Raw genomic sequence first — 27452 nt, forward strand, 5'->3', positions numbered from 1 at the left:
GCGCCTTGACACTTCAGCCCGGGGGAGGGGGGGGCGCAGTCGGGGCCTTCCCGCAGGTGCCCCCCGCCCCGCCCGCCCCCGCTTGCTCAATCGCCCCTTTCCCAATCGCCTCCCCCCAGTTCCTCAAATGTTTCCTGCCCCCCCCCCGCTCGCCACGTGCCGCGGGAAGCCCCGGCGGGGCGGGGCGGGGCGGGCGCGGGGGCGAGCCCAGGCCGGGATGCCCGCCCGGGGGACGCAGCAGCATGTGGGCGCTGCGGGCCGCCGGGCTGCTCTGCCTGCTGCTCGCCGCGGGGCTGGGGCCCTGCCCGCCGCCAGGTGCGTGCGGGGACATCGGGCTCTCCCCTGGCTCCGGGCCGGATTCCTGGGGGGCCCCCGCGGGAGGGAGCGGGACCCCCTGGCTCTCCCCGGGGCGGGGGCAGTGGGGCCTGGCGGTTAGAGCAGGCTAGCTGGGGGCCGGGACCCCTGGGCTCCCCCCGGGGCGGGGGCGGGGGCGGGGGCAGTGGGGCCTGGCGGTTAGAGCAGGCTAGCTGGGCGCCGGGACCCCTGGGCTCCCCCGGGGCGGGGGCGGGGGCGGGGGCAGTGGGGCCTGGCGGTTAGAGCAGGCTAGCTGGGCGCCGGGACCCCTGGGCTCCCCCCGGGGCGGGGGCGGCGGGGCGGGGGGCAGTGGGGCCTGGCGGTTAGAGCAGGCTAGCTGGGGGCCGGGACCCCTGGGCTCCCCCCGGGGCGGGGGCGGGGGCAGTGGGGCCTGGCGGTTAGAGCAGGCTAGCTGGGGGCCGGGACCCCTGGGCTCCCCCCGGGGCGGGGGCGGGGGCAGTGGGGCCTGGCGGTTAGAGCAGGCTAGCCAGGCGCCGGGGACCGGCCGCGCCGTGTTTTCAGCCTGAGCTGAGATTTATTTACTCCCGGTTCCCTTGCCCCCCAGCCCCTCCCCCCACCTCGGCCTGGCGAACTCCCCCTAGGACCCCCCCCACTTCCACCCGCCGCGGCTCCTGCCCCTTCCTGGCCAGGGGGTCCCTGGGCTGAGCGGGAGCTGGGGGGGAGCCCGGGGCTCTAGGGAAGGGCTGGTCCCCAGGGGGCCGCGCAGGGCCGAGAGTCCCTGGGCTGGGGGGGCTGTTCCCCAGGAGCTCCCTGCCTGGTCGCGGGACTCCCAAGCTGCAGGGGGGGGGGGGGCCCAGGCACCGGTCTGGAGCCCAGGGCATGCAGGCAGCGGCTGTTTTCCCCTGCCCCCCCCAAACCGCAAGCTCCCCCCCCCCAGCAGCAGGCAGACAGGGGTCTGGGGAGCACACAGAGCTCTGAGGCTGGCCCGGCGCCCCCTGCTGTCACCCCCTGCCCTTGGGCGCCCCCTGATGGTGGGGCCGGTGCCCCCCGCTTCCCACATCTGGGGGGGAGCTGGGGTCCTGCCTGTGGCCTCCCCGTGCCCCTGCTCCGGTCTGGCTGTGGGCGCAGGGGTGCCAGGGCAGCAGGGGCCCGTGGGGCTGGGGGAATCGGGCCGGGCCTGGCTCCCCGCAGGGTGGCCGGCTCTGGGGCGCGGACAGAGCCGGGGAGGGAGCCCAGGCGTCCTGCCTGCCAGCCCCAGGAAGTGAAACTTCCCAGCGCCAAGGGGACGCGCCACGGCCTGCGAGGGCTGCGCCGCCGGTGCCGGGTCCCCCGGGCATGGGCCAGGCTGGGCACCCGGCTCTGGGGCTGGCTGGGCTCTGAGCTGCCTGCGGCCCCGTGTGTCACCTCTGAGCCCGGGGGCCGTAAGGGCCAAACCAGGGGGTGGGAAAGGACAAGTCTGGTGTTTCCCCCAGACCCTGGGCCCGGCCTCAAGGCCCCGGCGCCAGGTGCTGTACAGCCTTGCAGCAGCTCTGCCTACGGAGCCCAGGGAGGCAGGACGGTTCCCCCAGTGGGGACGTTGGGGCGCTGAGGCCTGGGGGGGGCCAAGGCTGCCCCTGTGAGAGAGGGGGAACTGAGCCCAGCTGGCCTGAGTACCAGCCTGGCACCGGGGCGCTGGTCCAAGGTGCATCGTGGGGGCGCTGGGAGCCATGGGACCAACCAGGCCCTGCGGGAACCCACCTCGAGTCGGGGGGCGCTCCAGGGCCTGGTCCCCACGAGGGGGGTGCCCTATCAGCTTGGGGAGGAGGGGGCGTTGCCTCCCTGCCGGGGCGCCAAGTCACACCCTTTCCCTGGGCCGGGGGGCTGCAGCCCGAGAGGGGGCCCAGCTCCCCTGGCTGTCGACCGTGGGGGCGGGCGCCGGGCCCCCGGGGATTAGCAGGCAGCTGAGAGCCCTGGGCAGTTGCGTAAGGGGCAGGGGGAGCTGGCTGTTCCCAGCAGGGCCGAGCGGGCAAAGGGCGCTGGAAACCTGAGCCCTGCCTTTTGTTATTGACATTTGCGGGTTGCAGGGCCTGGGGGGCGGCCTGTGTCTCCCTCCCCCCTTCCCCACCCCCTGGCCCAGCCACTGCCCAGCTGAGCCAACCCCAAATCCCGCCCCAGCGACTTGCACCCAACCCGGGCCCTCGGCGTGGCCGGGAGGGGTAACCCTTGGCAGCCCTGCGGCTGGGTGGCTGGGCCCTGGCTCTAGGCTCTGCAGGGGCTCCCCGCGCCCCAGGAGTCCTGGACACCCCGGCCCGCTCCTTGCTGCTGGGCATCGGCTGTCACGCAGCCCCGGGCCGGGGCGTTGGGGGGCCTGTGTCCCCATGAACGCACGGCCCCTGCTGGCTGCACCGTGGCGCCGGCTCCGGGGCTGGGGAGGGGGGCATGCTGGGGCCCCAGGGGGAAGACACGGCTCGGCCAGCCTGATGCTCACTCAGCCTTGTGCCCTGCGGCAAATATTGACACAGGCTGTCTCTTCCCGCCAGGGAGCCCTCCGGAGCCGTTTCCTAGGAGCGGGCAAGGGGGCAGCTGGTGGTGAGATGGAGGGTCGTCGCCTCCGTGGCCTGTGGCAGCCAGCAAGAGCCTGCCCTTCCCCCGTGGCCAGCTTCTGGCGCCCGGGGCGGGGGGCAATCCCGCTGGCACAGAAGGGGAAACTGAGGCACAAGAGAGGTCTTTGCCTGCGGTCAGACAGGGAGTCAGTGGCTCTAACCACTAGACCACACTTCTTTCCCTGGGCACTAACGCTGCTCCCTCCCCTGCAGCCCTGCTGCCTGACACGGTGCTGAGCCCCGTGGGAGGGAACGTCACCCTGCACTGCCCGCCGGGGCGGCCGGAGCCCAGTGGCGCCGTGAGCTGGAGGCTGGAGAGCCAGGCGGGGAGCAGGGAGCATGTCAGGCCGGCGGGGCCGGGGGGCAGCCTGCTGCTGCTCCGGGTGCAGCTCAACGACTCGGGCCGGTACAGCTGCTATGCGGACGGCTGCCTGGTGCAGTCGCTGCGGCTGCTGGTGGAAGGTGAGTCCGGCTCCGGGGGGGAGGGGGGGTCCGGTCCAAAAGCGCTTGGACTGCGGGGCCCTGCCTGCGGGATGCTGGGGCTGGGGCCATGCCAGGCTGGCGCGCTGCCAGCTGTACCATGGTGTGATGACGCGCCGGGAACCCCCGACCCTGCACCCCTGTCCGCAGGGTTATTGCTTCTCCGAGACACAGGGCAGCGCGGGCGCGATGCGGACACAGGAGCCAGGAGCAGGCAGTTCTCTGGGGAAAAGGGGTTCCCAGCCCCCTGCCCCCCTGCCCCCCGTACTCGCCTTAGTCTGCACCCTTCATGCTTCCCCCAACCAAGACTAAAGCAACCCCCTCCCCCTCCCGCATTGTCCTGCTCCCAGACCCAAGGTGAATCTTCCTGGTCCCCAGGAGGTGAGACACTGACACGCTTCCCCATGAGTCATGCCTGGCCTCCCTCCCCCTGCAGAGACTGAGGTACACCCACACTCCTACAGCAGTGACTGTAACGGCACCCCCACTATGTCACGCAGGGTAAGGTGCTGGGCCGTGCCCGGCTGGCTCCCTGTGACAGCACGTTGGGGATCCCCTGGGCCGTAGTGGGGGGCTGCCTGCTCTGTAACCCGGGTGTCCCCCGTGCTGGGCTGTGTGATTCCCACGGACTCACCCACGTGTGGATTGGCCCAGCCAAGCAGAGAACAAGGCTCTTCCAGGGGGAGAGACAAAGGGAGGGAGGCAGAGACGGACACCAGGTTTCGGGGGAAGGGGCAATTGCTGGCTGGGAACCATGAAGGAAACGGCCTAGCTAAGGGGCTGGGGGGGGAAAGGATCCTGGGCATCCCGGCCCTGACTCCTGGAGCCACGTCCCGTCTGTGCTGGGCTGTACCCGGAGGAGCGATGACCCCCCGTTCTACTGGCCGGCGGGGTCTGTTCTGGCTGCTCCGGGGGTGCAGGATCGGGGGGCCCCCGACGCGCCGTTGCAACCCCCGACCCTGCACCCCGTCTGCAGCAAGATGAGACTCCGCCAGCCAGGCGAATGGGGGGGGTTATTGCTTCTGCGAGGTGCCGCCCGGCCCGGGTTCTAGGTGGGCATCGAAGTGAGGGGGCTGGCTGCCCTAGACCCCTTGGGGCGGGGCCCACAGGCCCCCAGAACCCCCAGCACTCGGCTTAGTCTCTTCTCTTCGGCTATGTCTACACTCGTGGCTTGTTGTGCAAGAACACGTCCACACGGCCGCGTGCGCGCTGGGCTTTTGCGCAAGAGCCCCCATGGCCGTGTGGACGCTCTTGCGCAAGAAGGCGCCGCCGGCCGTTTTAGCCAGAGGGGTTTCTTGCGCAAGACATCCCTGCCGAGCGTCCGCGCTGCCCTCTTGCGCGAGAGGCCTGGTGCCTGTTGGAAAGGAGCGTCGCTCTTGCGCAAGGCGCCCTCTCTTCCCGCGCCGGACTGGACGTGTCCTGGCGCAAGAGCCGGCGGGCCGTGTGGACGCTCTGCGGGCTCTTGCGCGAGAAGCCGCGAGCGGAGACCTCGCCTTCGTGTTTCCCCAGCCAAAAACCCTTCTCCCCAAACCACGGAGCGCACCTCCCCCAGGTAGCCACACCCTACCTGTGTTCAGGTGAGCTGGAGCTCAGGGGCGCCCCCTGCTGGGCAGTGCTCACACAGGCCGGGGGTCACCCATAGCCCAAGCCTAGCGACTGGCGAGTGGCCAGCCCCCCCATCACGCTCCCCGACTGCCCCGGCCCGGCTCTGCCGGCCTAGCCCTGCTCCCGCTCTGGGGCTCCCCTCACGGCCGCTGTGTCTGCCAGCAGAGCCGCCGGAGCCGCCCAGCTTCTCCTGCGCGCGCAGGAGCCCCGCCAAGGACGTCCTGTGCGAGTGGCAGCCCCAGCGGAGGCCGTCGCCCCGGACCAGGGCGGTGCTGTGGGTGAAGAAGTGGTGAGAGGCCCGGGGGGGGGGGGGGCAGCCCTGCCTGGGTCCCCCGGCCGTGGGGTTAGCTTGGGATTTGGCTCTGGGCAGCGCTAGGGGCCTGCGGGAAGCCCTGTGCCGGCTCCCAGGCCCCCGCCTTGGTCACGCTCCCAGCAGGGCTGAGTGGCTCCCGCCCAGCCCTTAGCTCAGCCGCTGGCCGGGGCGATGCTGGGAGCAGCTCTCGGGAGCTTTGCAGGGCCCTGGGGTGCTCCCGCTGGGTCTTGGGGCCGTGGCGAGGGCCCTGGGGTGCTCCCGCTGGGTCTCGGGGCCGTGGCGGGGGCCCTGGGGTGCTCCCGCTGGGTCTCGGGGCCGTGGCGAGGGCCCTGGGCTGCTCCCACTGGGTCTTGTGGCCGTGGCGGGGGCCCTGGGGTGCTGCCGCTGGGTCTTGGGGCCGTGGCGAGGGCCCTGGGGTGCTGCCGCTGGGTCTTGTGGCCGTGGCGGGGGCCCTGGGGTGCTCCCGCTGGGTCTCGGGGCCGTGGCGAGGGCCCTGGGCTGCTCCCACTGGGTCTTGTGGCCGTGGCGGGGGCCCTGGGGTGCTCCCGCTGGGTCTCGGGGCCGTGGCGAGGGCCCTGGGGTGCTCCCACTAGGTCTTGTGGCCGTGGCGGGGGCCCTGGGGTGCTGCTGCTGGGTCTTGGGGCCGTGGCGGGGGCCCTGGGGTGCTCCCGCTGGGTCTTGGGGCCGTGGCGGGGGCCCTGGGGTGCTCCCACTGGGTCTCGGGGCCGTGGCGGGGGCCCTGGGGTGCTCCCGCTGGGTCTCGGGGCCGTGGCAAGGGCCCTGGGGTGCTCCCGCTGGGTCTCGGGGCCGTGGCGGGGACCCTGGGGTGCTCCCGCTGGGTCTCGGGGCCATGGTGGGGGCCCCGGGGATGGCAGCAGGGCCCAGGCCTGAGCCATGGCCCCCCTCCCTCCAGGCTCAGCGGGGACAACGCCACGGAGCAGCAGTGCCGCTACTTCCCCAAGGCGGAGAAATTCACCTGCAGGCTCCGGGTGCCGCCCAGCGAGGACGACACTTTGCTGCTGGTGTCCGTGAGCGTCCGCAACGGGGCGGGGAGCGCGACCAGCAAGGACCAGGTCATCTCGGCCAACCGGGTCTGTACGTGCCCCTCTGCCCCCTGCCCTCCCCGGGGCGCCCCTGCTGGCCTGCCCAGCCCGGGGCTCCCCCATCCCGCTGCCCCGGACCCACCTGCCCCTCTCTCCGGCAGTGAAGCCGGACCCCCCGTGGAGCGTGCGGGTGGAGCCGGTGGAGCGCGCCCCCCAGAAGCTGCGTGTCGCCTGGACGTACCCGCCCTCCTGGGACCCCCGCTTCTACCGGCTGCACTTCCAGGTCCGCTACCGGGCCGAGCGCGCCCACAGCTACACGGAGGTGAGCGCCCGCCCCGGGGCTGCCCCAGAGCAAGGCTGCCCGCCAGCGGTGCCCAGGCCTCAGAGGCGCCTCCTAGGGCCCTAGCGCCGGAGCGTTGGGAATGGGGCGGTGGTACGCCCCGCCCCCCTCACTGCCAGCCCTCCGGCCCTTGCTATGGGGCCCCTGTTCCGCGGGCCTCCCCACCCCTGGGCTCCCAGCCGGCTGCCAGATTTGCAGCTGGTCTGTTTTCGAACCGCGCCTAGGAAACATCTGGACACGCTCGTGCTCCCAGGCTGCGTTTCCTCCCCCCGTGTCCCGCCCCGACACCGCGCGGCGGGACTATCTCAGACCCATAGAGCCGCGGTTCCCAAACTTTTCGGCATCACGCCCCCCCCCCCCAGCAACAAAACTTGTTAAGCCAAAAAAAAAAAAAACCTAACGGGCTGAAAAACAAAAATAGCAGCAAAACGTAGGGGGGGAATTGACTGGGGGGGGGCTGGGTCGCCTCGTGCCCCCCCGGAGTTTCTTCACTTCCCCCCCAGTTTGAGAACCCATGCAGTAGAGGGTGGGGAACCCCGATGGACCAGTGCGTCCTCCATCTTAATCCCGCGGCCCGTCGGGGCCGTCAGGCGGGAGCCGTGAGCACGGGCGTGTACCTGGCGCGGTTCACCCCTCCCGGACGCCTGCCCCTCTGCGGCGGAGGGGAAACCTGGCGCACGCCTACCTAGAATGCGCCAGGGGGTCGCCCCTATTCCGGCGCCTCCGGAACCTCCCGTTCTGGCTGCGCCTTTCCCCTCACTTGTTTATTTGCGCCCGCCCCATCCGTGCCCCACGAAGTCACGAGCCCTCGTCCCCCCCCCCCGGCCCTGGCGAAAGCCGCCATCTGTAAAACCAGCCGTGGGCGCTGCCCGGGGGCCGATTTCCGTTCCTCCCCTGGGTCACGAGTCCAGGCCGAGTTCCTCTGGGCGGCTCCACCGACAGCTTGGCGGAGCCGTGGGCGCTGGCCGGGGCTCTCTGCCCGGTGTCCCCGTCCGGCTCCCTCGGTTCCAGCCTTTGCCCCGCACCCCCAACCCTGTTGTCATCCTGTGTCCCCCGAAATCAGTTGGGCCTGGCTCTAGTTGCTGGGGGAGGGGCTGTAGAAGTTCCAAATAGCGCCCCACTGCCCAGGCGCGGCCGGGCTCTTCCCTGGGCGCTGCCCGGCTGACCCGGAGAGAGTCGGGCAGGCTGGTCCCAGCCGCTCGCCGGCCCCTGGGCTCCCCGGGAGGGGCCGGGGCGGGTTTCACGCTGCCTCTCGCTGCCAGGTGGACCAGCTGAGGGACGTGTCCCTGGTGCTCCACGACGCCTGGCAGGGCGCGCGGCACAGGGTGCAGGTGCGGGCGCTGGAGGAGTTCGGACACGGCTCGTGGAGCGAGTGGAGCCAGGAGGCCGTGGGCACCCCGTGGGCAGGTAGGGGGGTGGGCGGGGGGGGTCGTCTGCCCCCTCGACTCCCAGGCCTGGTCCCTCACGGCTCCTCTCCTCGGCTTGCAGATCCCAGCGACGTCCAGCTGCAGACAGATGCTTACGGCTCGCAGGTAAGGCGGGCCCGTCCGGCCAGGGGCTCTGCGCTCTGGCGGAGGGGAGGGGGACATGCCATGCGGGGGGGTGTCACAGGCGGGGCTGGGGGAGGGGGAGGACATGCCGCGCGTGGGGGTGTCGCAGGCAGGGCTGGCAGAGGGGAGGGGGACATGCCGCGTGGGGGGGTGTCGCAGGCAGGGCTGGGGGGGGGGACATGCCGCGCATGGGGGGGTGTTGCAGGTGGGTCGGGGGGAGGGGGACATGCCCGCGTGGGGGTGTCGCAGGCAGGGGAGGGGGCTGGCGGAGGGGGGCTGGGGGGGAGGGGGATATGCCCCGTGGGGGGGGTCGCAGGCAGGGCTGGGGGAGGGGAGGGGGACATGCCGCGCGTGGGGGGTGTCGCAGGCGGGGCTGGGGGAGGGGAGGGGGATATGCCCCGTGGGGGGGTGTCGCAGGCAGGGCTGGGGGAGGGGAGGGGGACATGCCGCGCGTGGGGGGGTGTCGCAGGTGGGGCTGGGGGAGGGGAGGGGGACATGCCGCGTGGGGGGGGTGTCGCAGGCGGGGCTGGGGGAGGGGGGGACATGCCGCGTGGGGGGGTGTCGCAGGCGGGGCTGGGGGAGGGGAGGGGGACATGCAGGGGGGCGCTGGGGCGGCGGGGCTGGGGGGGGGGTGTCGCAGGCGGGGCTGGGGACATGCCGCGCGCGGGGCTGGGGGGGGGGGTGTCGCAGGCGGGGCTGGGGGAGGGGAGGGGGACATGCCACGCGCGTGGGGGGGTGTCGCAGGCGGGGCTGGGGGAGGGGAGGGGGACATGCCGCGTGGGGGGGTGTCGCAGGCGGGGCTGGGGGAGGGGGGGACATGCCGCGTGGGGGGGTGTCGCAGGCGGGGCTGGGGGAGGGGGGGACATGCGGAACTGGGAGGACCCTTGGGCTCTGTTGCTAAGACCCCCCCCCCCCCCCCCGGTCTGTCCTCCCAGTTCCCCTCGGATTATGAATTCTACGGCGAGACGTTCACGGCCCCCCTGGGGTGCCTCGGCAGCAGCACGGAGGGCGAGACTGGTGAGGAGCACGGCCCCCCCCACACTCTCCTGCCAGGCCTAGGACAGCCAGGGCCACCCTGGGCCCAGCTGCCATCTTGGAGGCCCCACCCCTGCCACCGGGCAGCCGTGGCAACTGGCACCCAGGGGGGCTCGTGCCCACGATGCTGCGTTGTTCTCGGGGGCTCCCCGCCCCTTGCAGCGGTGCCCGGTCTCTGCCCTGCGCCAGCCCCCCACCCCGCCAAGTGGGCAAGGCGGGGGGGTTGGGTTACAGCGCTCGTCTCCCCTCGGGCTGCAGGTCCCGCGGATGGCGATGGCTCCGCCGTGCCCCTGTCCACGTTCCTGGTCACCGGCGGGAGCCTGCTCCTGGGAATCGCCCTGCTCGCGGGCATCCTGGTCAGGTGAGAGGCGCCGCCCTGGGCTGGGGGGGCGCGGGGGGGGGGGGCAGGAGGCCGGTGCCAGGCGCTGTTCCTGCGCCAACGGGACACGGCACCGGTGCCAGGGCGGGACGCGCGCTGGCCTGTGGGACCTGGCCACGGTGCCAAGGACAGTCGGCAGCAACAGGAGCTCCTGGGGGGCAATGGGGTCACATGCCCCCCAATTGCTGAAGCCGGGGGCCCTCCCTCGGCCCCTGCAGGCCTGGGTCTAGGTCCTTCCGCCAAAGGGGCGCGGTCGGGCACCCTGGAGCCCCCCCGGCTGTTCCCTGCAGTCCGGCAGCATCGGCTCCTGCCTCATCGCGTGTTGCGGTGCCCAGCCCTGGCACGGCGCCCGGGGGGGCCCAGCACGACTCCCCCCCCCCCCCCCCGGCTGCGAGGGACTTCCCCCCCCCCCTGCGGCAGGGGGCTCAGGCAGCGGGGGGTCGCCCGGTGCCGCTCTCCCAGTCAGCGCCGCCTGCGCTTGCTGCCCACCCCGGGGGCGCCCCCAACGCCCGTGTCACCAGCCACGCCAGGTGGAGGCTCAGTGGGGCTTTGCCCCTGGGGAGAGCCATAGGCCGGGCATGGGGTGGCTCGGGCAGCCACGCTGTGGACCCGGGGACAGTGGGGCACTGAGCACCCTGCCCTGCCAGCGCTTGCCCGAGTGCCAACCCCTCTGCCCCTTCCACGCTCTGTTCCAGGTACAGGAAGAAATGGAGGAGGGGCCCCCTGGGCCAGGGCAAGGCCAGCGGGGTCCATCACGCCCTGGTGCCCCTGGCACCCCCGAGCCCCACGTCCCCGCTGAGCGAGGCCCCGCTCCTCTCCCCGCCGGCGTCGCCAGGCAGCAGCGGCTGCCCGGGCTCCCCTGGCAGCCAGGACTTCGGCCCCTTTGACGTCACCAACATGGACTATCTCCTCGTCCCCCAGTAGCTGGGCCACAGCCGTGCCGGCCGCGCAGCGGGCGCCGAGGCGGGAGCCCGGCCGTGAACCATAGCGCGACCTCTGCCTGTGCCGGACGCAGCCAGATGGGCCCTGTCCTCCCGGAAGGGACGGCCCCGCGCCCGCTGGCCGCCCTGCCCCGGGCTGCCCCTTGGGGCTGAAACTCGCACCGGGCACCTCGGGCTCCTCTGCCCGGCTACCGGAGCCAGCGTCTGGCCAGCGTTTCCCAGCCTGCCTCGTGAGGCCAGCGCCCCAAGTGATGCCAAGGGGCCTCCTTCCCGCAGAACGTGGCAAGGGCTGGCGTGGCCCTGAGGGGCACTTACAGGGCATTGGGCTGCTGCTCGCCCCGGGAAGTCAGCTCCATGCTGGGCTGAGGGCCGGCAGCGCCTGAGCCAGCAGCACCCGGACACCCGCAGCGCCTGAGCCAGCAGCACCCGGACACCCGCAGCGCCTGAGCCAGCAGCACCCAGACACCCGCAGCGCCTGAGCCAGCAGCACCCAGACACCCGCAGCGCCTGAGCCAGCAGCACCCAGGCACCCGCAGCGCCTGAGCCAGCAGCACCCGGACACCCGCAGCGCCTGAGCCATGGGAATGGACGTGGTGGGAGGGGGGGGGCGGCTCCGAGCAGGTCCAAGCGCCCTCTCTGACCGAGCCCAGGGCTCCTGCCTCCCAGCCCCCCCCGCAGCAGCTGCACGTGGGAGGGCAGCGCTGGGGGTCGCATCTCGCCCCCCCCAGAGTGGGGTTTGTGTAAAGGGGTTTTGTGCCGGACACGGGGTGTCTGCCACTGGCCAATCCATGGTTTCTGCTCTGTGTGAGGCTGATGCGGGGGAGGGGATGCATTGGGGGGGTCTCGCAGGGGGATTCATGGGGGGCCCAGTCCTCCTGGCCATTTGTTTTGTAACACTTAAGAAAAATGGCAGCTGCAGCTGGTGTGCGTGGGGCCGGGCGCTGCAGGAAACCGCAGGGCCAGGAGGCCGGTCTCTCCCCCGGCCCCGGGGAGACCCAGTTCCCCTTTGGGGCTGGCCCTGGCTTAGAAAACACTGCGCCGGATGCAGATGTGTCTCGGGGGGCTGGGATGAGTGGCTGGGGGCGGGGCAGGCAGCAGGGCCCAGGGGCACACACGAGCAGGCTGGGCTCAGGGCGGGAGCCGGGCCCAGGCTGTGGGTGCTGGGGCAGGCTCAGGGTTTCGAATGCGCTGCCAGAGCCGAGCGCCGGGGCAGTCCCCACCCCGGGCGGTGCAGGGAGGAAGCGCCCTGGCCTGTCCCGAAAGTCCCTGCTGCTGTCAGCACCTCTGGGTTTGAGTCAGCCCCTTCCCCGTGGCGCCCAGAGCAGCTGGCAGCTGACACAGGTGAGCCGGTGCCCGTGGGCCCGGTGCAGGAGCCAAGGCCCTAGGACCCCCCGGGGCTGCTTCCAACCCCTGCTGCTCAGCATGGGCCATGTTCTCAGGCCCCTGAGCCCTTGTGCCAACCGGGCCGCAGCTGCTCTCTGGCCTTGTCGCGCGCGTGTGTGTGTGGGGGGGGGGACGGGGGGGTGACGTAGTGGGGGGGGGCTGTCTACTTTTGTAATCCTGCTGGCTCAGGGGTTGTGTTCACCGTTTGTGTTGTGAGGTTCCAGGTGAGCCTGCGGGCCTATGCCGCTCTGTAGTGATGCTGGGTGTGTGCGTGCCTCAGTTTCCCCAGGTCCTGCAGCACTCGCTGCATGCGGTGGGGGAGGCTGGGTGTGACTCACTGGGGAAGTACATGCAGTCTCTCACCCCCTGGGGCCCAGGGGACAGCAGATAGCATCTGGGCCCCGGAGGAGGTGGGGCTGTCTGGGGGAGTGAGCAGTCTGGGAGCAGGAAAGGGGGGTTCAGGGCCCGTGAGCCCTCCCCCAAGAGGCAGAAGGCTGCTGGCGCCCGGTGTCTGAGCTAACATCTCCCCCGGGCCGCGCTGTATCTCGGAGAAGCAATAAACCTTCCACCCCACTGGCCGGCTGAATCGCATCCGCCTGCGGATGGGGGGGTGCAGGGTCCGGCTCCTGAGCTTGCACCCGATTGGCTGGTGACGCACGGGCCTGGTCCGGCCCAGGCAGCGGCAGGATGGGCTGTGCCTCCGCCCTCTGGCAGCCCCCACGGTCCCGGCGCAGGGGTGAAGGCAGGAAACTGACTAAGCCCCGCCCAGCCGCAGCAGCCCCGAAAAGGCGGGACAGATTTCCTGGGGGGCTGGCACTGAACTCCCCGTGCTGGGGCTTGACCCCCCCGCCTGGCAAAGCTGCAGCCGCCTCCCCCGGTGAAGTCGGCGCCAGCACCCGGCCCGTCGGCCCCGGGACAGAAACTGGGCCAACCGCTGCCTTGGAGTGACGCTTTATTGCCCCGTGAGCCTCGGGCCAGACCCGGCCCCCCAAGTTCACAGCTGTCCATGAAAATCTGCTGGGGCAACAGCCTGGCCCCACGGGCAGAACCTGCCCAGACCAGCAGCCGGGGTGATGGGCTCCCATCGACGGCAGCCTCAAGTCTGAGCCTTAGTATGGGGGGGGGGCATTCTAATAGCAGGCTTGGCCCGGGGGCGGTGGGGCTCAGGGCTTGTGCTGGCTGCAGAGCTAACATGCCTCTCCTCCCCCCCCTCCCCCTCGGTGTTGGTGCCTTGCCTGGCACAGGCCCCACTCCAACAGGCAGTGGCTCATTAGCATATGCAAATAAGGGCTAAGGCTGGCGTCTGCCCTGCCATGCAGAGCCCTGGGCACACGGCGGCAGCATCGTCCCACCCGCCGAGGCTGCAGGGGTGGGGTGCCCCAGTGCTGGGGGGGGCGCTGCTGGCAATCCCCCGACGTCAGCGAAGCGGGGGGGGGGGGCCTGGCAGAGCCTCGCCCAGCGCCCCAGGGCAGTCGCAGCCCCCCCACCAGCGGCTCATTCCCATGCCCGGAGCCTGTGGGGGGTTGGGGTGGGGCACACGGCCGGCTGGCTCTCCGGGCACGGGGCACGGACCCCCTGGGCTCCGAAAGGGGGGAGGAAAAGGCCCTTCCCACGAGGGTGCCGGACGCCCCTCGGGCAGGCAGAAATGCCTCCAGCGGGCACGGCTCCAAAACGCTGCCCCCTCCCGCCCGCCTCCTCCCCAGCCCGCTCCCGGGTCTCCCTGCTGGGGCCGGCCTCCCCCCCAGGCCTGAGCCCGCACGGCCGCCGGGGCCCAAACCCAACACGCAGCAGCTCCCACCCCCCCAACCGGGACAGACCCTGCCCTGCAAGGCTGGGGGCATCGTCCTGCGGGGGCCGGGGCACCGCCCCATGTCCGGCGGTCGCTGGGGGGTCCCGTGTCCCCCTGCCAACAGCCTCGGTGTGGGGCAGAGGCTGGGCCGGGTCTCTGGGCGGCCCGGGAGCGGGGCAGAGCAGAAGGACCTAGCCAAGGGCTCAGAGCAGGGGGCAGGCACCTGGTGCTGGAGTGAAACCTCTCGCCGGGGACCCAGGCCAGAGAGAGACGGGGAGGGGGGCGGAGGGGGTGAGCCAAGTGGTCAGCAGAGCCAGGCCCCAGCTGGGCGCCCACCAGGCAACCGAAGGGGAGCCCCCCCCCAAAAGTGCCAGGATGCAGGAGCTGGTCGGCCCACAGCAGCTAAACGAGTCCATCTGGCCTTGACCCCGCCGGGAGGGGGCAGCTGCCGGCTCAAGCTGTCAGCCCCAGGCCGTGGGGGGGAGAGGGGGAGAGCCTCTGGCCCTTCCCCTGGGAGCCAGGCTGGTGTGGCCAGTGCCCCACGGGCCGATCCGCTGGGGCGACCCCTCTGTCCCTGGAGCTGGCAGCCCCAGCTCTGCGGAGGGCCCAGGAGACGGGCCCAAGGGGGCACCGGGCAAGGCCAGCTCCAGAGCGCCGCGCTGCCCCCGGCTCTGTGCGCACGGCCCGTGCCCCAGCGCTAGTGCGGCTTGCTGTGCACGGGGTGCCGCAGGCTCATGTGCTCCGCCCCCTTGAAGGGCAGCTTCTCGCACGAGTAGTAGTGCACCACCTCCGGCACGCTGCCGAAGACGCCGCTGGCCTGGCTCAGCGTGTACTTGTTGTCCTTCGTCTGGGCCACGAGGATGTGGACGCATCCGTGGCTGGTCCTGCAGCAAAGCGGGAGGGAGGCGGGGATCAGCCCTGGGCCCCCAGTCCTGCCCTGGCTCCTTCCCTCCCTTCATGAGCCTCACTGGGCAGAGGGGAAACTGAGGCACAGGAGGCTGACCCAGGACTAGAACCCAGCAGTCCTGGCTCCCAGGCCCCGCCCCGTGTCTGGCCCCGCGGGGAGACCTCTCTGGGACAGCAGCTGGGTGCAGAGGGGGCTTCTGCCCTGGGCTCCGCGCAACCGATGCCAGGGCCGGCGTCTCTGCTGCCCTTTGGGCTGTCGTTGGCGCCCGCCCCCAGCGGCTCCTTGTCCTGCGTCCCTGGGCCGGGCCCCGCGGCCGCCTCATCCCCGGCCCAGCCCGTTTGTTCCCTTCCCGGCTCCGATTGTTTCGGCGCCAGGGGCTCCGCTTCCTCAGGAAGGAAACGCCGCCAGCGCTGCCGACAATGACCCTGCGCCAGCGAGCCGGGGGCTGGGCACCGCCATGCCTGGGGCCAGCCAGTGCCCCGGGGCTGGGCTGCTTCCCGCAGATGCCTGCTGCCCAGGAAAGGGGGTTCTGCCAGGCAGCCCCGCCGGCCTGTGCTCCCCACAGAGCCTCTCCGGGAGCCTGGGTTCTGTCCCTGGCTCTAGGAGGGCAGTGGGGCCCGGTGGTTAGAGCAGGGGGCTGGGAGCCAGGATCCTGGGTTCTGTCCCTGGTTCTAGGAGGGCAGTAGGGCCCAGTGGTTAGAGCAGGGGGCTGGGAGCCAGGATCCTGGGTTCTGTCCCTGGCTCTAGGAGGGCAGTGGGGCCCGGTGGTTAGAGCAGGGGGCTGGGAGCCAGGATCCTGGGTTCTGTCCCTGGCTCTAGAAGGGCAGTGGGGCCCGGTGGTTAGAGCAGGGGGCTGGGAGCCAGGATCCTGTGTTCTGTCCCTGGCTCTAGAGGGGAAGTGGGGCCAAGTGGTTAGAGCAGGGGGCTGGGAGCCAGGATCCTGGGTTCTGTCCCTGGTTCTAGGAGGGCAGTAGGGCCCAGTGGTTAGAGCAGGGGGCTGGGAGCCAGGATCCTGGGTTCTGTCCCTGGCTCTAGGAGGGCAGTGGGGCCCAGTGGTTAGAGCGGGGGGACAGAGCCAACACTCCTGGGTTCTCTCCCTGGAGAGGAAGTGGGGTCTAGCTAGAGCAAGCTGCCCACCATGCCCCAGGCCACGCCCTCCCCGGGGTGCCCCCCCCCCATTTTAGCCCGTAGCAGATCCACACTCAGGGCGAACCCCCCGGCTCAGTCCAGCCTCAGTGGGGCCGCCCTGGTGCCCTGCCCCCAAGGATCGGCTCTGAGTGGAGAGCAACCAGGCCACACGCCTGAGGAGGGAGCCTGCCCCGGCCCTGCACCCACGGCCAAGCCTCGGAGCCACTCACTTGAGGGCGATGGAGTATTTCCCGCTGCCCGTCTCGCTGGTCCGCACCAGGTACCCGGCCTCGCGGCAGGGCTGCAGCCGGCTCTCCGCCTCCGCCCGGGTGATGGCGCCGTGGTACCAGCTGTGGGGCAGGAACCGGGCGGGTTTCTGAGCGTGGCGCGTCCTACAGGGCCCCGGCTCTGCGGGCACCCCCATAGCGCTTCCAGGATCCCTCGGCTTGGGGGGCGCCTAGCTCCGGGGCAGGGTGCTGGGACCAGGCTGGGCCCTGGGCCAGGGCTGGGGTCCCGGCCCACCGGAGGCCCGGGGAGGGGAGGAGACGGGGGCCAGAGGGGCGCACTCCCGTTGGGACCCCAATACGCCGGGCGGGCCAGAGCCCCCGCTTCGCTCCTCCGTGTTGGCCCGGGGCAGGGGAAGGGGAGAAAAATGGGTTTTCCAAAGCCAACGGGGGAGCCTGGGGCAGAGGAACCGGGCGGCCCCCAGGGCTGTCGCAGGCTGGGTTCGGGGTGCGGATGGGGGGCTTACGGCTGCTTCTCCAGCGCCAGGGCTGGGTCCACTCGCTCGCCCTCGCCGGGCTCCGGCGCCGTCGGCTTCAGGGACTTGGGGGTCCAGCTCTTCTGGCGCTGGTGCTGCCGCGGCGCCTCGTCCTTGGGGGGGCCGGCCCTGTCCGCTCCCTCAAACTGGACTGGAAGGAAGGGCTCCGTTCACCCCAGGCAGCCGGGCCACCCCCCCAGCCCAGCTGCTCTCCCCCGGCCTCCCTCCCCGGAGCCCACATCCCCCCCCGCCCGGACAGCCCCCGGGGTCCTGCCAGAGGCCCTGGCGTATTGCTAGGAGAGCCGGACCCTCGCCTCCGCCAGCAGGGCTGTGGGGCAGCCGGGGGCCTCATGGGAACCAGGACGACCCCACGGCGCCTGCCCTGCCCCCCCCCCCCGAGCCTCCAGCCCCCCCTACCTGACAAGGCCTTCACGATCTGCTCCTTCTTCCACTCCCAGGGCTGCTCGTACTCGGCCGCAGGCCGCTCGTCGTGCTCCGGCAGCCGGCTGTCCTGCGCCCCGCCGGCCGGCCCCTCCCCGGGCTCATAGGGGGTGTCGTAGAGCTGCGGGGGGGCCTTCTCCGGCTGCTCCTTGGAGCCCTGCCGCTTGGGCGCCACGTCCGGCCGGGCGCCGCCCTCCCCCGGCTCCCCGGGCCCGTCCAGCAGCAGGATGGCTTTGACCAGTGGGTCCTTGGAGCCCCGCCGGCGGATCTCTGCAGGGCAAGGGGAGAGCCGGGCTCAGGCAGCCCTGGGAACCCCCAGACCCAAAGGCGGGGTGACCCCCCGGGAGCTGCCACACGTCCCACAGCCCCCCCGCCAGGCCCAGGCTCGAGGGCTGCCCCAAGCCGTTCCCGGGGTCACCCCGGCCTGCGAAGGGCAGGAGCTGAGCTCCGGGGCAGGGAATTATCGGGGGACGTTGGCCTGCTGGAGGGGCTGGGGGGGCACACGCTAGCTGGGAGGGGGAGGACACGCGCTCACCAGGGGTCGCGCTCTAGATGGGGGGGTGCACTAGCTGGGGGCCGGGGGGCGCGCTCTAGATGGGGGGTGCGCTAGCTGGGGGTCGGGGGGCGCGCTCTAGATGGGGGGGGTGCGCTAGCTGGGGGCCGGGGGGCGTGCTCTAGAAGGGGGGGGCGCGCTAGCTGGGGGCCAGGGGGCGTGCTCTAGATGGGGGGTGCACTAGCTGGGGGCCGGGGGGCGTGCTCTAGATGGGGGGTGCACTAGCTGGGGGCCGGGGGGCGTGCTCTAGATGGGGGGGTGCGCTAGCTGGGGGCCGAGGGGCGCGCTCTAGATGGGGGGGCGCGCTCTAGATGGGGGGGTGCGCTAGCTGGGGGCCAGGGGGCGCGCTCTAGATGGGGGGGTGCGCTAGCTGGGGGCCGGGGGGCGTGCTCTAGATAGGGGGGTGCGCTAGCTGGGGGCCAGGGGGCGCGCTCTAGATGGGGGGGTGCGCTAGCTGGGGGCCGGGGAGCGTGCTCTAGATGGGGGGCGCGCTCTAGATGGGGGGGTGCGCTAGCTGGGGGCCGGGGGGCGCGCTCTAGATGGGGGGTGCGCTAGCTGGGGGCCAGGGGGCGCGCTCTAGATGGGGGGGTGCGCTAGCTGGGGGCCGGGGAGCGTGCTCTAGATGGGGGGGTGCGCTAGCTGGGGGCCGGGGGGCGCGCTCTAGATGGGGGGGTGCACTAGCTGGGGGCCGGGGGGCGTGCTCTAGATGGGGGGGTGCACTAGCTGGGGGCCGGGGGGCGCGCTCTAGATGGGGGGGTGCGCTAGCTGGGGGCCGGGGGGCGTGCTCTAGATGGGGGGGTGCACTAGCTGGGGGCCGGGGGGCACGCTCTAGATGGGGGGTGCGCTAGCTGGGGGCCGGGGGGCGTGCTCTAGATGGGGGGTGCACTAGCTGGGGGCTGGGGGGCGCGCTCTAGATGGGGGGTGCGCTAGCTGGGGGCCGGGGGGCGTGCTCTAGATGGGGGGTGCACTAGCTGGGGGCGTGCTCTAGATGGGGGGTGCACTAGCTGGGGGCCGGGGGGCGCGCTCTAGATGGGGGGTGCGCTAGCTGGGGGCTGGGGGGCGTGCTCTAGATAGGGGGGTGCACTAGCTGGGGGCCGGGGGGCGTGCTCTAGATGGGGGGTGCACTAGCTGGGGGCCGGGGGGCGTGCTCTAGATGGGGGGTGCGCTAGCTGGGGGCCGAGGGGCGCGCTCTAGATGGGGGGGGCGCGCTCTAGATGGGGGGGTGCGCTAGCTGGGGGCCGGGGGGCGCGCTCTAGATGGGGGGGTGCGCTAGCTGGGGGCCGGGGGGCGCGCTCTAGATAAGGGGGTGCGCTAGCTGGGGGCCGGGGGGCGTGCTCTAGATAGGGGGGTGCGCTAGCTGGGGGCCAGGGGGCGCGCTCTAGATGGGGGGGTGCGCTAGCTGGGGGCCGGGGAGCGTGCTCTAGATGGGGGGGTGCGCTAGCTGGGGGCCGGGGGGCGCGCTCTAGATGGGGGGTGCGCTAGCTGGGGGCCGGGGGGCGTGCTCTAGATGGGGGGGTGCACTAGCTGGGGGCCGGGGGGCACGCTCTAGATGGGGGGGTGCACTAGCTGGGGGCCGGGGGGCACGCTCTAGATGGGGGGGTGCGCTAGCTGGGGGCCGGGGGGCGTGCTCTAGATGGGGGGTGCACTAGCTGGGGGCTGGGGGGCGCGCTCTAGATGGGGGGTGCGCTAGCTGGGGGCCGGGGGGCGTGCTCTAGATGGGGGGTGCACTAGCTGGGGGCGTGCTCTAGATAGGGGGGTGCACTAGCTGGGGGCCGGGGGGCGCGCTCTAGATGGGGGGTGCGCTAGCTGGGGGCTGGGGGGCGTGCTCTAGATAGGGGGGTGCACTAGCTGGGGGCCGGGGGGCGTGCTCTAGATGGGGGGGTGCACTAGCTGGGGGCCGGGGGGCGCGCTCTAGATGGGGGGTGCACTAGCTGGGGGCCAGGGGGTGCGCTCTAGATGGGGGGGTGCGCTAGCTGGGGGCCGGGGGGCGCGCTCTAGATGGGGGGGTGCGCTAGCTGGGGGCCGGGGAGCGTGCTCTAGATGGGGGGCGCGCTCTAGATGGGGGGGTGCGCTAGCTGGGGGCCGGGGAGGTGCTCGCGCTCTAGATGGGGGGGTGCGCTAGCTGGGGGCCGGGGGGCGCGCTCTAGATAGGGGGTGCGCTAGCTGGGGGCCGGGGGGCGTGCTCTAGATAGGGGGGGTGCGCTAGCTGGGGGCCAGGGGGCGCGCTCTAGATGGGGGGTGCGCTAGCTGGGGGCCGGGGGGCGTGCTCTAGATGGGGGGTGCACTAGCTGGGGGCTGGGGGGCGTGCTCTAGATGGGGGGTGCACTAGCTGGGGGCCGGGGGGTGCGCTCTAGATGGGGGGTGCACTAGCTGGGGGCCGGGGGGCGCGCTCTAGATGGGGGGTGCACTAGCTGGGGGCCGGGGGGCGCGCTCTAGATGGGGGGTGCACTAGCTGGGGGCCGGGGGGCGTGCTCTAGATGGGGGGTGCACTAGCTGGGGGCCGGGGGGTGTGCTCTAGATGGGGGGGGGCACTAGCTGGGAGCCGGGGGGCGTGCTCTAGATGGGGGGTGCACTAGCTGGGGGCCGGGGGGCGCGCTCTAGATGGGGGGGGGCACTAGCTGGGAGCCGGGGGGCGTGCTCTAGATGGGGGGTGCACTAGCTGGGGGCCGGGGGGCGTGCTCTAGATGGGGGGGGCACTAGCTGGGAGCCGGGGGGCGTGCTCTAGATGGGGGGGGGCACTAGCTGGGAGCCGGGGGGCGCGCTCTAGATGGGGGGTGCACTAGCTGGGGGCCGGGGGGCGCGCTCTAGATGGGGGGGCTCACTCTAGCCAAGGGGCTGGGAAGGGTGTCCCCAAGTCATTACACTGCTGGGGGTGGGGGCCACAGAGCAGGGCCAGGCCGGGTCTGGGGTCCTCCCTGCCCCTCCTGGCCCCAGGGCTCCCCAGGGCTCCCCAGGGTGGCAGGACGCCCGGGGCTGCCCAGGGACGTGCAGGCCGGGCTCCCGGAGGAAAGGAGGCAGGAAGCTCCGCCCTGGCTGGCCGATAGGAGCCTGCGCCAGGGCAGGGGCCAAGCTAACCTGGGGGGCGGGGGACCCGTCACGGGCCTCCCTCCGCACAGGGCCCCCGGGCCCCCGCCCCGGACGAGCTCCCTCGCTCTGGCTCCAGAGGGGCAGGGGCCTGTGGCCCCCAGGGACGCCCGGCGTAGGGCCCTGCCCCGCACCAGCCCACAGGCGCCTCCCGCGCCCCCCGCCCTGGACACCGCGCCGCACGGAAAAAAGCCGTCAGTGCCGCAGCAAATCTCCCCTCCAGCGGCCGCCCCCCTCGCTTCCTGTTATTGCGCCCAGCTGCAGGGCCGGGCCCGTGCCGCGCAGCCTGCCGGGGTGGGGGGGCCGGGCCCCCCCAGGAGCGTTTTTCAAAGGGGGGTGCTGCTCAGGGGGCCGGCTGGAAAACGCAGCTGGTCCCCCGGGCTCCAGGGAATCGGACCCCACAGCACCCCCAGGAAGCCCAGTCCGGCCACCCCCGGAGGTGAAAGTGTGAGGCTGCAGCACCCCCCGCTCCTCCCAGCACGCTCTGCCCCCTGCCCCACACCCCGACCCACGGCCCCTCTGGCCGCCTGGGGCACCCTGACCCACCCAGCTCTGCCTGTGCCCCCCACCCCGACCCACGGCCCCTCTGGCCACCTGGGACACCCCGACCCACCCAGCTCTGCCCCCTGCCCCACACCCCAACCCACGGCCCCTCTGGCCGCCTGGGGCACCCTGACCCACCCAGCTCTGCCTGTGCCCCCCACCCCGACCCACGGCCCCTCTGGCCGCCTGGGACACCCCGACCCACCCAGCTCTGCCTGTGCCCCCCACCCCGACCCACGGCCCCTCTGGCCGCCTGGGGCACCCTGACCCACCCAGCTCTGCCTGTGCCCCCCACCCCGACCCACGGCCCCTCTGGCCGCCTGGGACACCCCGACCCACCCAGCTCTGCCTGTGCCCCCCACCCCGACCCACAGCCCCGCTTGCCTAGCCTGGGACACCCCGACCCACCCAGCTCTGCCTGTGCCCCCCACCCCGACCCACGGCCCCGCTTGCCTAGCCTGGGGCACCCCGACCCACCCAGCTCTGCCTGTGCCCCCCACCCCGACCCACGGCCCCGCTTGCCTAGCCTGGGGCACCCTGACCCACCCAGCTCTGCCTGTGCCCCCCACCCAGACCCACGGCCCCACTTGCCTAGCCTGGGGCACCCCGACCCACCCAGCTCTGCCTGTGCCCCACACCCCGACCCACGGCCCCTCTGGCCACCTGAGGCAGCCCGACCCACCCAGCTCTGCCTGTGCCCCACACTTCGACCCACGGCCCCACTGGCCCAGGCATGGATACAGGCTGTGATGCCGAGCAGTCGGACGAGGGGAGCCGGGCACTGGGGAGCGCTGTCAGAGCCCGGCCCAGCGGCTCACGGTGAGGGCCAGGCCCTGGCTCAGGGTGGCAGGGCCCTTACACCTGGCTCCCAGCCCCACAGAGCCTCTGAGCTTTGAACCGGCAGCAACCCAGCTGCAAACAGCCCCCAGGCCCCGCCCCAGAGGCCCTGCAACGCGAGCGCCCACACGCCAGCTATGGGGAGCCCCCTTTGCTGTGCGGGTCCCATGGTTAACACACCAGGGCTGCTGGCTGCCCCACGCCCGCCCCCCGGCCCGCTGACCCCCACCAGGCTCTGCCCTGGGCCTCAGGCTCAGCCCAGTGTAGCCCCGGGCTCTCGCCCCCCAGGGCCTTTGGAGTCCTGGGGGCCCCAGCCCCACACCTGCCCCCGACCCCGGGGCAGCCCCATGTCCGACTCCCTCGAGCGCTCCCAGGGGATGGCACCGGGCACAGGGAGGAGCCGGACGGGTTGCAGGAGGGGAAGGAGCCCACGCAGGCCGGGAGGCAGGGAACCAAACCGGCCCTGGCACCCTTGGCCCCGGAGCCTGCCCCGTCCCGGAGCGTGGCTGAGCTCTGCGGGGGCCTGAGGGCACCCAGGCCCAGGGAGGGGCTCGGTGCCGGGCCCCACGCAGCGCTTCCCCCCTTCCTCGGAACCGCCTCGTGCCTGCTCCACGCCGGGGCTGCTGGCGCTTCCCGGACGGATTGCGCAGAGGCCGGAGGTCAGCCCCTGGCCGGAGCCGGCTGCTTATCTCTCCCCGCCGAGCGCAGGGCGCTTCCCGTCCCGGCCCGTCTGCAGAGCTGGCTGCGGGGCCTCTCTCATCCCCGCCCCCGCCTGCTGAGCCGATTTAAACACCCACAGCCGGCTCCTCTAGCCCCGGTGGGCCCAGCGCACCAGGACCAGGCCGAACACCCCCCTCGGCCTTTCGGAGGGAGGCCAGAGGGGCAGCAGCCACAGCCCCCCCATCCCGCCCCCGCTGTTGACAGGCGATCGCCGGCCCCCGGCCACTGCCCCTTCGGCCCACGCACCCGTGATCATCTGCTGGGCGTCGTACGGCTCCATGTACCCGTCGTTCTCGCCCTGCCGCTCCGCCTCCCGCTGCCCCTTGGTGCGCTGGGCGTCGTACGGGTCCGCGTAGTCCTCCAGGATGATGACCTGCGGGCGGCAAGAAGTCCCCAAATCACTGGCCCCGCTCCCACCGGGCCGAGCCCCCTGTCCCCCCCCCCCACCTTCAACCAGACCCCTCCAAAACAGGCCCTTGGTCGCCCACCGGCCCTGGCCCGGCTGCCAACTCTGGGCCCTGCTTCCCTGCCGCTGGCCCAACCGTGCGACGGGCCCTGTTCACTCGCACGGCGGCTGGGAACGCTTCACGGGCCGAGGCAAGAGAACCCCAGAGGGACCAGGCGTTGGCGGGTACAGAGACAGGCCGTGGTGTGGCCCAGTGGGGGCGCTGGACTGGAACCTAGGAGACCCAGCGGCTATTCCTGCTCTGCCACTGCCCTGCTGGGTGGCCTTGGGCAAAACCGTTCCTTGCTTTGTGCCTCAGTTTCCCCTCCCATGACTCTCTTGCTATGCATCACGACAACGCTGCAGCTGACACACAGGGACCAGGCAGCCTGCAGCCTTCACAGAGGCCAGCTGGTCGTGGTGATGCTAGTGGGGGAGCTTGGGGCGCCACTCCACCCGCTAACGCACGTGACACCACAACAGCCTTGTGCTCACGGGGCGTGCCAGCACAACAGGGCCCCAGTGTGCTCACGCTGCACCCCGAATTCCAGCCCCGTTTTCAGACAGGCTCCGAGGCAGAGACGTGGGTTCCGGGCAGTGTGGGGTGGCCGGTGGGAAGTCACGAGATGGTTAGGTGCCAACGTGCACTGCTCCACACGGAAACGGGAAATGCACGGCGCCAGCTTCCCCCGATCTCCCTCCCTGCCTCCAGGGAACTGGCCGGTGGGCGGGTCTAGCAGCTGAGAGCTGCTGCTCAGAACTGGGGAGTGTATGTGCAGAGCGGGGAAGGGGGGCCCTGGGCAGGCAGAGCCGAGGGGGCTGTAGGGCAGAGTTAAGGTGGATTAGAGCAGCCTGAGTCTCCTGGGTCCGGGAGCCACAGACAGGGGTGCCCACGGCCCGTCAGCCCGGACCCACAGACCAGCCCCCCTCCCCCCCCATCATTCTGTCCCAGACATCCACAGCGCAAGCCAATGCCCTTCAGTCCCTATCTGGGCCAGCCCACGGTTCAGGCAGGGTTGTTAGCCGGCAGCAGGAGGGACAGAGAGCCCATTCTCCCCGGGGAGATTAAGGGCGATTGGGATAAGAGACTTAGGAGCAGAGGACAGAAGGGAGGGGGATCCGCATGGGACCAGGCCCAGCGGGTGAGCGGGCCGGAGGAGGGAGTATGTGACCTCCCCAAGGCCACGGGGCAAAGGGGCAGCCGTGCACCCGGGGGGCGCTAGCTCCCGCAATCCGTCCAGGGCTGTGGCGGGGAAGCACCGGCCCCTTCCTCGGGAGCAGGGCACGTCTGCACCGCGCCTTCCCCGGGGGCCAACGGGCCATGGGCCGGCGGGGGGCCAAGCCGCGCTACCATTGCCAAAAGCGGAGTGGCAAGGCCTTCCCGGCCGTCCTGCCCCGAGTGCAGGGGAGAGCCACCCCAGGCCACCCCAGGCCACGTCCCAGGCCACGTCCCAGGCCGTCCCAGGCCACGTCCCAGGCCACCCCAGGCCACGTACCAGGCCGTACCAGGCCGTCCCAGGCCACCCCAGGCCACGTCCCAGGCCACCCCAGGCCACGTCCCAGGCCACCCCAGGCCGTCCCAGGCCACCCCAGGCCACGTCCCAGGCCACCCCAGGCCGTCCCAGGCCACCCCAGGCCACGTCCCAGGCCACCCCAGCCCCCTTACCGTCTCCTGCTTGGCGCCCCTGCCTTTCTCCTCCTCCGCCGCCGGCGTGGGGCTGCTGCTGGGGTAGCTTTTCCCATTCTTCTCGTGGGCCTCCACCTTGATGAGCCGGTTCCGGAAGGTGCTGCCGCCGGCTCCCTTGGGGGCGCCCTCCGGGGGGCCGCCATCCACCCGCGAGTTCTTGCGCATCTTGCCCGTGGCGGCCTGGAGCAGCCCCTGCAGGTTGTCCCGGGACAGCCGGCTGCCGCCCTCCTTGCCGGGCCCCGGGGCCGCCCTGCAGCCCCCCGGCTCGCTGGCCGAGTTCTTGCGGGTCTTGCCCTGCGGCGGGCCGGCCCCAGGCTCCCCGGGCCCCAGGCTCTTCCGGGAGGCGCTGCATAGCTTGCCCAGGCTGCCGCCCCCCGGCCGGGCCCGCTCGGACACCGGCTTCAGGCTGGAGGGGAACTCCTTGAACCACTTGGCCGCCATGGGGCAGGCGGGCCCAGCTGGGAGAGGCTGGCGCGGAGGTGCCGAGACGCAGGGGGCCAGGACCTTCGGAGGGGACAGGGGCTCTCACCCACCCCACGCCCAGGGGGGCCAGGAGCCTGGTGGCTGGGGGGGTGGCCCAGTCTGCGTGGGAGCTCCGTGCCAGGGCAGAGCCAGCGGGGGGCAGCTCGGGAGAAGGGGACCGCCCTGCTTCCCAGCACCCCCGTCCAGCACAGTCCCAGCAGGGAGGGGAGAATCACAGGGAGGGGGCCCCCATTGGGAGCTGGAGTCACTGTGGGGGGGCCTGGTCCTTAACCCATGGGGGTGCAGCAATGGGGGGGACTTCACCTCCAGGAAAAGGGGGTGGGGGTCCGCATTCGCCCGGGGGCAGAGGGGTCTCTCCAGGGGTCCCTGCTCCGTCACCCTGGGGGATCCGAGGGGGGCTCGCCAGCAGTCCAGCTCCTTCGCCCCGAGGGGGGGTCCCTCCAAGTTCTTCACCCCACCCCAGAGGGCCCCACGAAGCGCTGCTGGGAGCCCAGCTCCGGGGCGCCCCGAAGGGATCTGTGGGGGCGCAGCGCGGGCGGCTCCGTGTCTCCAGCGCCTCGCTCCCTGCCGCTGAACTCCGCTCCCGGGAGGCCGGCCAGCGCCGCCGCCCGGGCTCCCCGCCCAGATCCGGAGGGGGCGGCGCAGGGGGGCCCGGCCTCCAGCGAGCCAGCCCCGCGCTCCGGGCCGCAGCAACGGGGCCGCGCTGTCCCGGGGCGCAAAGTGCCGCGCAGGGCGATTTCCAGCGGGGCCCTTTGCAAAGCGCCGCGCACTCTGCGCTCCTTGGCCCTTCGCCCCGCGCAAAGTCCGCGCGCCCGGGGTCGGGGATCGCCGCCCGCTGTGCACGCGAGTAAGGCCCCGAACCGGCCAACCCCTCCCCCCCAGAACTGGCAATTACCCCCCCCCCCCCGGGGCAGCTCGCACGCGGGGCGGGAGCGCAGAGCGGGGGTGCCCAGAGGGGTGGGACGCGGGGGGAGGCTCCCAGGGGGGCTGCAGCTGGCGGTGTCTGAGCTCCGAAGCGACACATTCCCGGGGGGGGGCTTAGCACGGGACCCCCAAACCTTCCCCATCAAGGCCCCCCCCGGGGAGCCGCCCCACCCCTCCCCCATGCGGCAGGCCCCCTTACAAACACTTGGGGGCCCCAGGGAGGCAGATTGCCCCTTCCCTGGCATGGGGCCCCCCCCACGCCCCCGTGCTTCCCCTCCACATCTGGCTGCACTGGGCACAACTAGGGCACCTCCCTGGGCCCCGATCCGCAGGCGGGGCCTGGCTGCCCACCCCGGGAACAGCCTGGCCACACGTGCCCCAGCCCCCACGCCCGTGGCCTCTCCTGGTCTCTTTGCAGCCTCTGGGCCCCTGAGGCCGGGATGCGGGGAGCTGGGGGGCACTCGCTGTGTCAGGCTGGCTCCTGGCCCCATGGGGCTGGGCATGGCTCCCCTCCCCCAGCACTGCCCCGGGCACCACTCGGTTTGGGGGGTCTTGGGGCTCCCCACCTGTGCACGCTCCGGCCTGAGATCAGACCCACGCCAGGCCAACTGGGTCTCACTTCTGAGGCAGCTTCTGTAGGGCTGGGGAAGGGCAGCAGCACCCCCAGGTTCTGTGTGGGGCCCCCCCCCCGCTGGCCTGTCACACAAAAGCTGTCGGTGGTTCTCGACCTGTGCCTGGCCCACCACCCCCCCTCTGCTCCCTGACCCCTCACCTCCTCTGGGGCTCACGTCCCAGCGGCTGGCCCCGTGCCCAGCCCCATCACGCCCTCCCAGGGCCTGCCCACTCCCAGCCCCACACTCAGGGCTCTCTTCTGGGGACCCGCTCCATACGCTGGCCCAGGACTCTGTGGGGGCCCCCTTCGGCCAGGGCTCCAAGCTGGCCCCATGGCCAGGACTCTGCTCTTGCCCCGTGCCAGGGATGTCACCAAGTAGCCGACTATACAGTTAACGGATTAACCAACAGGCCTAGGTTTATCTAGTTGACTACTCGCTTCCCTCTTGCTGCCTCTGATACAGAGGCAGCAGCGGGGGAGGGGGAGCAGGAGCCGGTGCTGGGGGGAGGCAGCTTAAAAGCTGGTTCTCTGCAGCACCGGCTCTGTGGGGCCGCTTGCCCCCAGCCCCCGCT

The 27452-nt window shown here is 72.4% G+C and overlaps 2 protein-coding genes across 4 annotated transcripts; one reads left to right on the plus strand and one right to left on the minus strand.

The window, feature by feature from the left end:
* Positions 1-167: 167 nt before the first annotated feature.
* Positions 168-12958, plus strand: IL6R (interleukin 6 receptor). Of its 3 annotated transcripts, none has more exons than XM_089772575.1 (10): positions 168-315; positions 3111-3359; positions 5145-5271; positions 6209-6390; positions 6500-6660; positions 7941-8085; positions 8167-8210; positions 9164-9245; positions 9522-9624; positions 10338-12958. In XM_089772575.1, exons 1-10 carry the CDS (start codon positions 243-245, stop codon positions 10564-10566), a joined length of 1395 nt encoding a protein of 464 aa, XP_089628701.1. In that variant the 5' UTR covers positions 168-242; the 3' UTR covers positions 10567-12958. The 3 variants fall into 3 exon arrangements, with proteins under 3 accessions (XP_089628701.1, XP_089628702.1, XP_089628703.1); XM_089772576.1 differs by having other exon boundaries at positions 5148-5271; XM_089772577.1 differs by lacking the exon at positions 9164-9245.
* Positions 12959-14307: 1349 nt separating this feature from the next.
* Positions 14308-26900, minus strand: SHE (Src homology 2 domain containing E). Its single transcript, XM_075907369.2, has 6 exons — positions 24840-26900; positions 22975-23101; positions 16968-17261; positions 16542-16701; positions 16021-16140; positions 14308-14639 (listed from the first exon to the last, which is right to left on the minus strand). Exons 1-6 carry the CDS (start codon positions 25299-25301, stop codon positions 14453-14455), a joined length of 1350 nt encoding a protein of 449 aa, XP_075763484.2. The 5' UTR covers positions 25302-26900; the 3' UTR covers positions 14308-14452.
* Positions 26901-27452: the final 552 nt, after the last annotated feature.

This window comes from Pelodiscus sinensis, chromosome 22 (assembly GCF_052426305.1).
Source record: "Pelodiscus sinensis isolate ZL-2025 chromosome 22, ASM5242630v1, whole genome shotgun sequence".
Lineage (NCBI taxonomy): Eukaryota > Metazoa > Chordata > Testudines > Trionychidae > Pelodiscus > Pelodiscus sinensis.

What these genes read in the sequence shown, in the direction of transcription:
- IL6R (XM_089772575.1), top strand. Translation starts at nt 243, where the DNA reads ATGTGGGCGCTGCGGGCCGCCGGGCTGCTCTGCCTGCTGCTCGCCGCG. An exon ending in GGGGCCCTGCCCGCCGCCAG is followed by an intron (nt 316 to 3,110) that starts GTGCGTGCGGGG and finishes CCTCCCCTGCAG; the next exon opens with CCCTGCTGCCTGACACGGTG. An exon ending in CAGCACGGAGGGCGAGACTG is followed by an intron (nt 9,246 to 9,521) that starts GTGAGGAGCACG and finishes CTCGGGCTGCAG; the next exon opens with GTCCCGCGGATGGCGATGGC.
- SHE (XM_075907369.2), bottom strand. Translation starts at nt 25,301, where the DNA reads ATGGCGGCCAAGTGGTTCAAGGAGTTCCCCTCCAGCCTGAAGCCGGTG. An exon ending in CGCCCAGCAGATGATCACGG is followed by an intron (nt 17,262 to 22,974) that starts GTGCGTGGGCCG and finishes CTTGCCCTGCAG; the next exon opens with AGATCCGCCGGCGGGGCTCC. An exon ending in AAATACTCCATCGCCCTCAA is followed by an intron (nt 14,640 to 16,020) that starts GTGAGTGGCTCC and finishes GCTTTGCTGCAG; the next exon opens with GACCAGCCACGGATGCGTCC.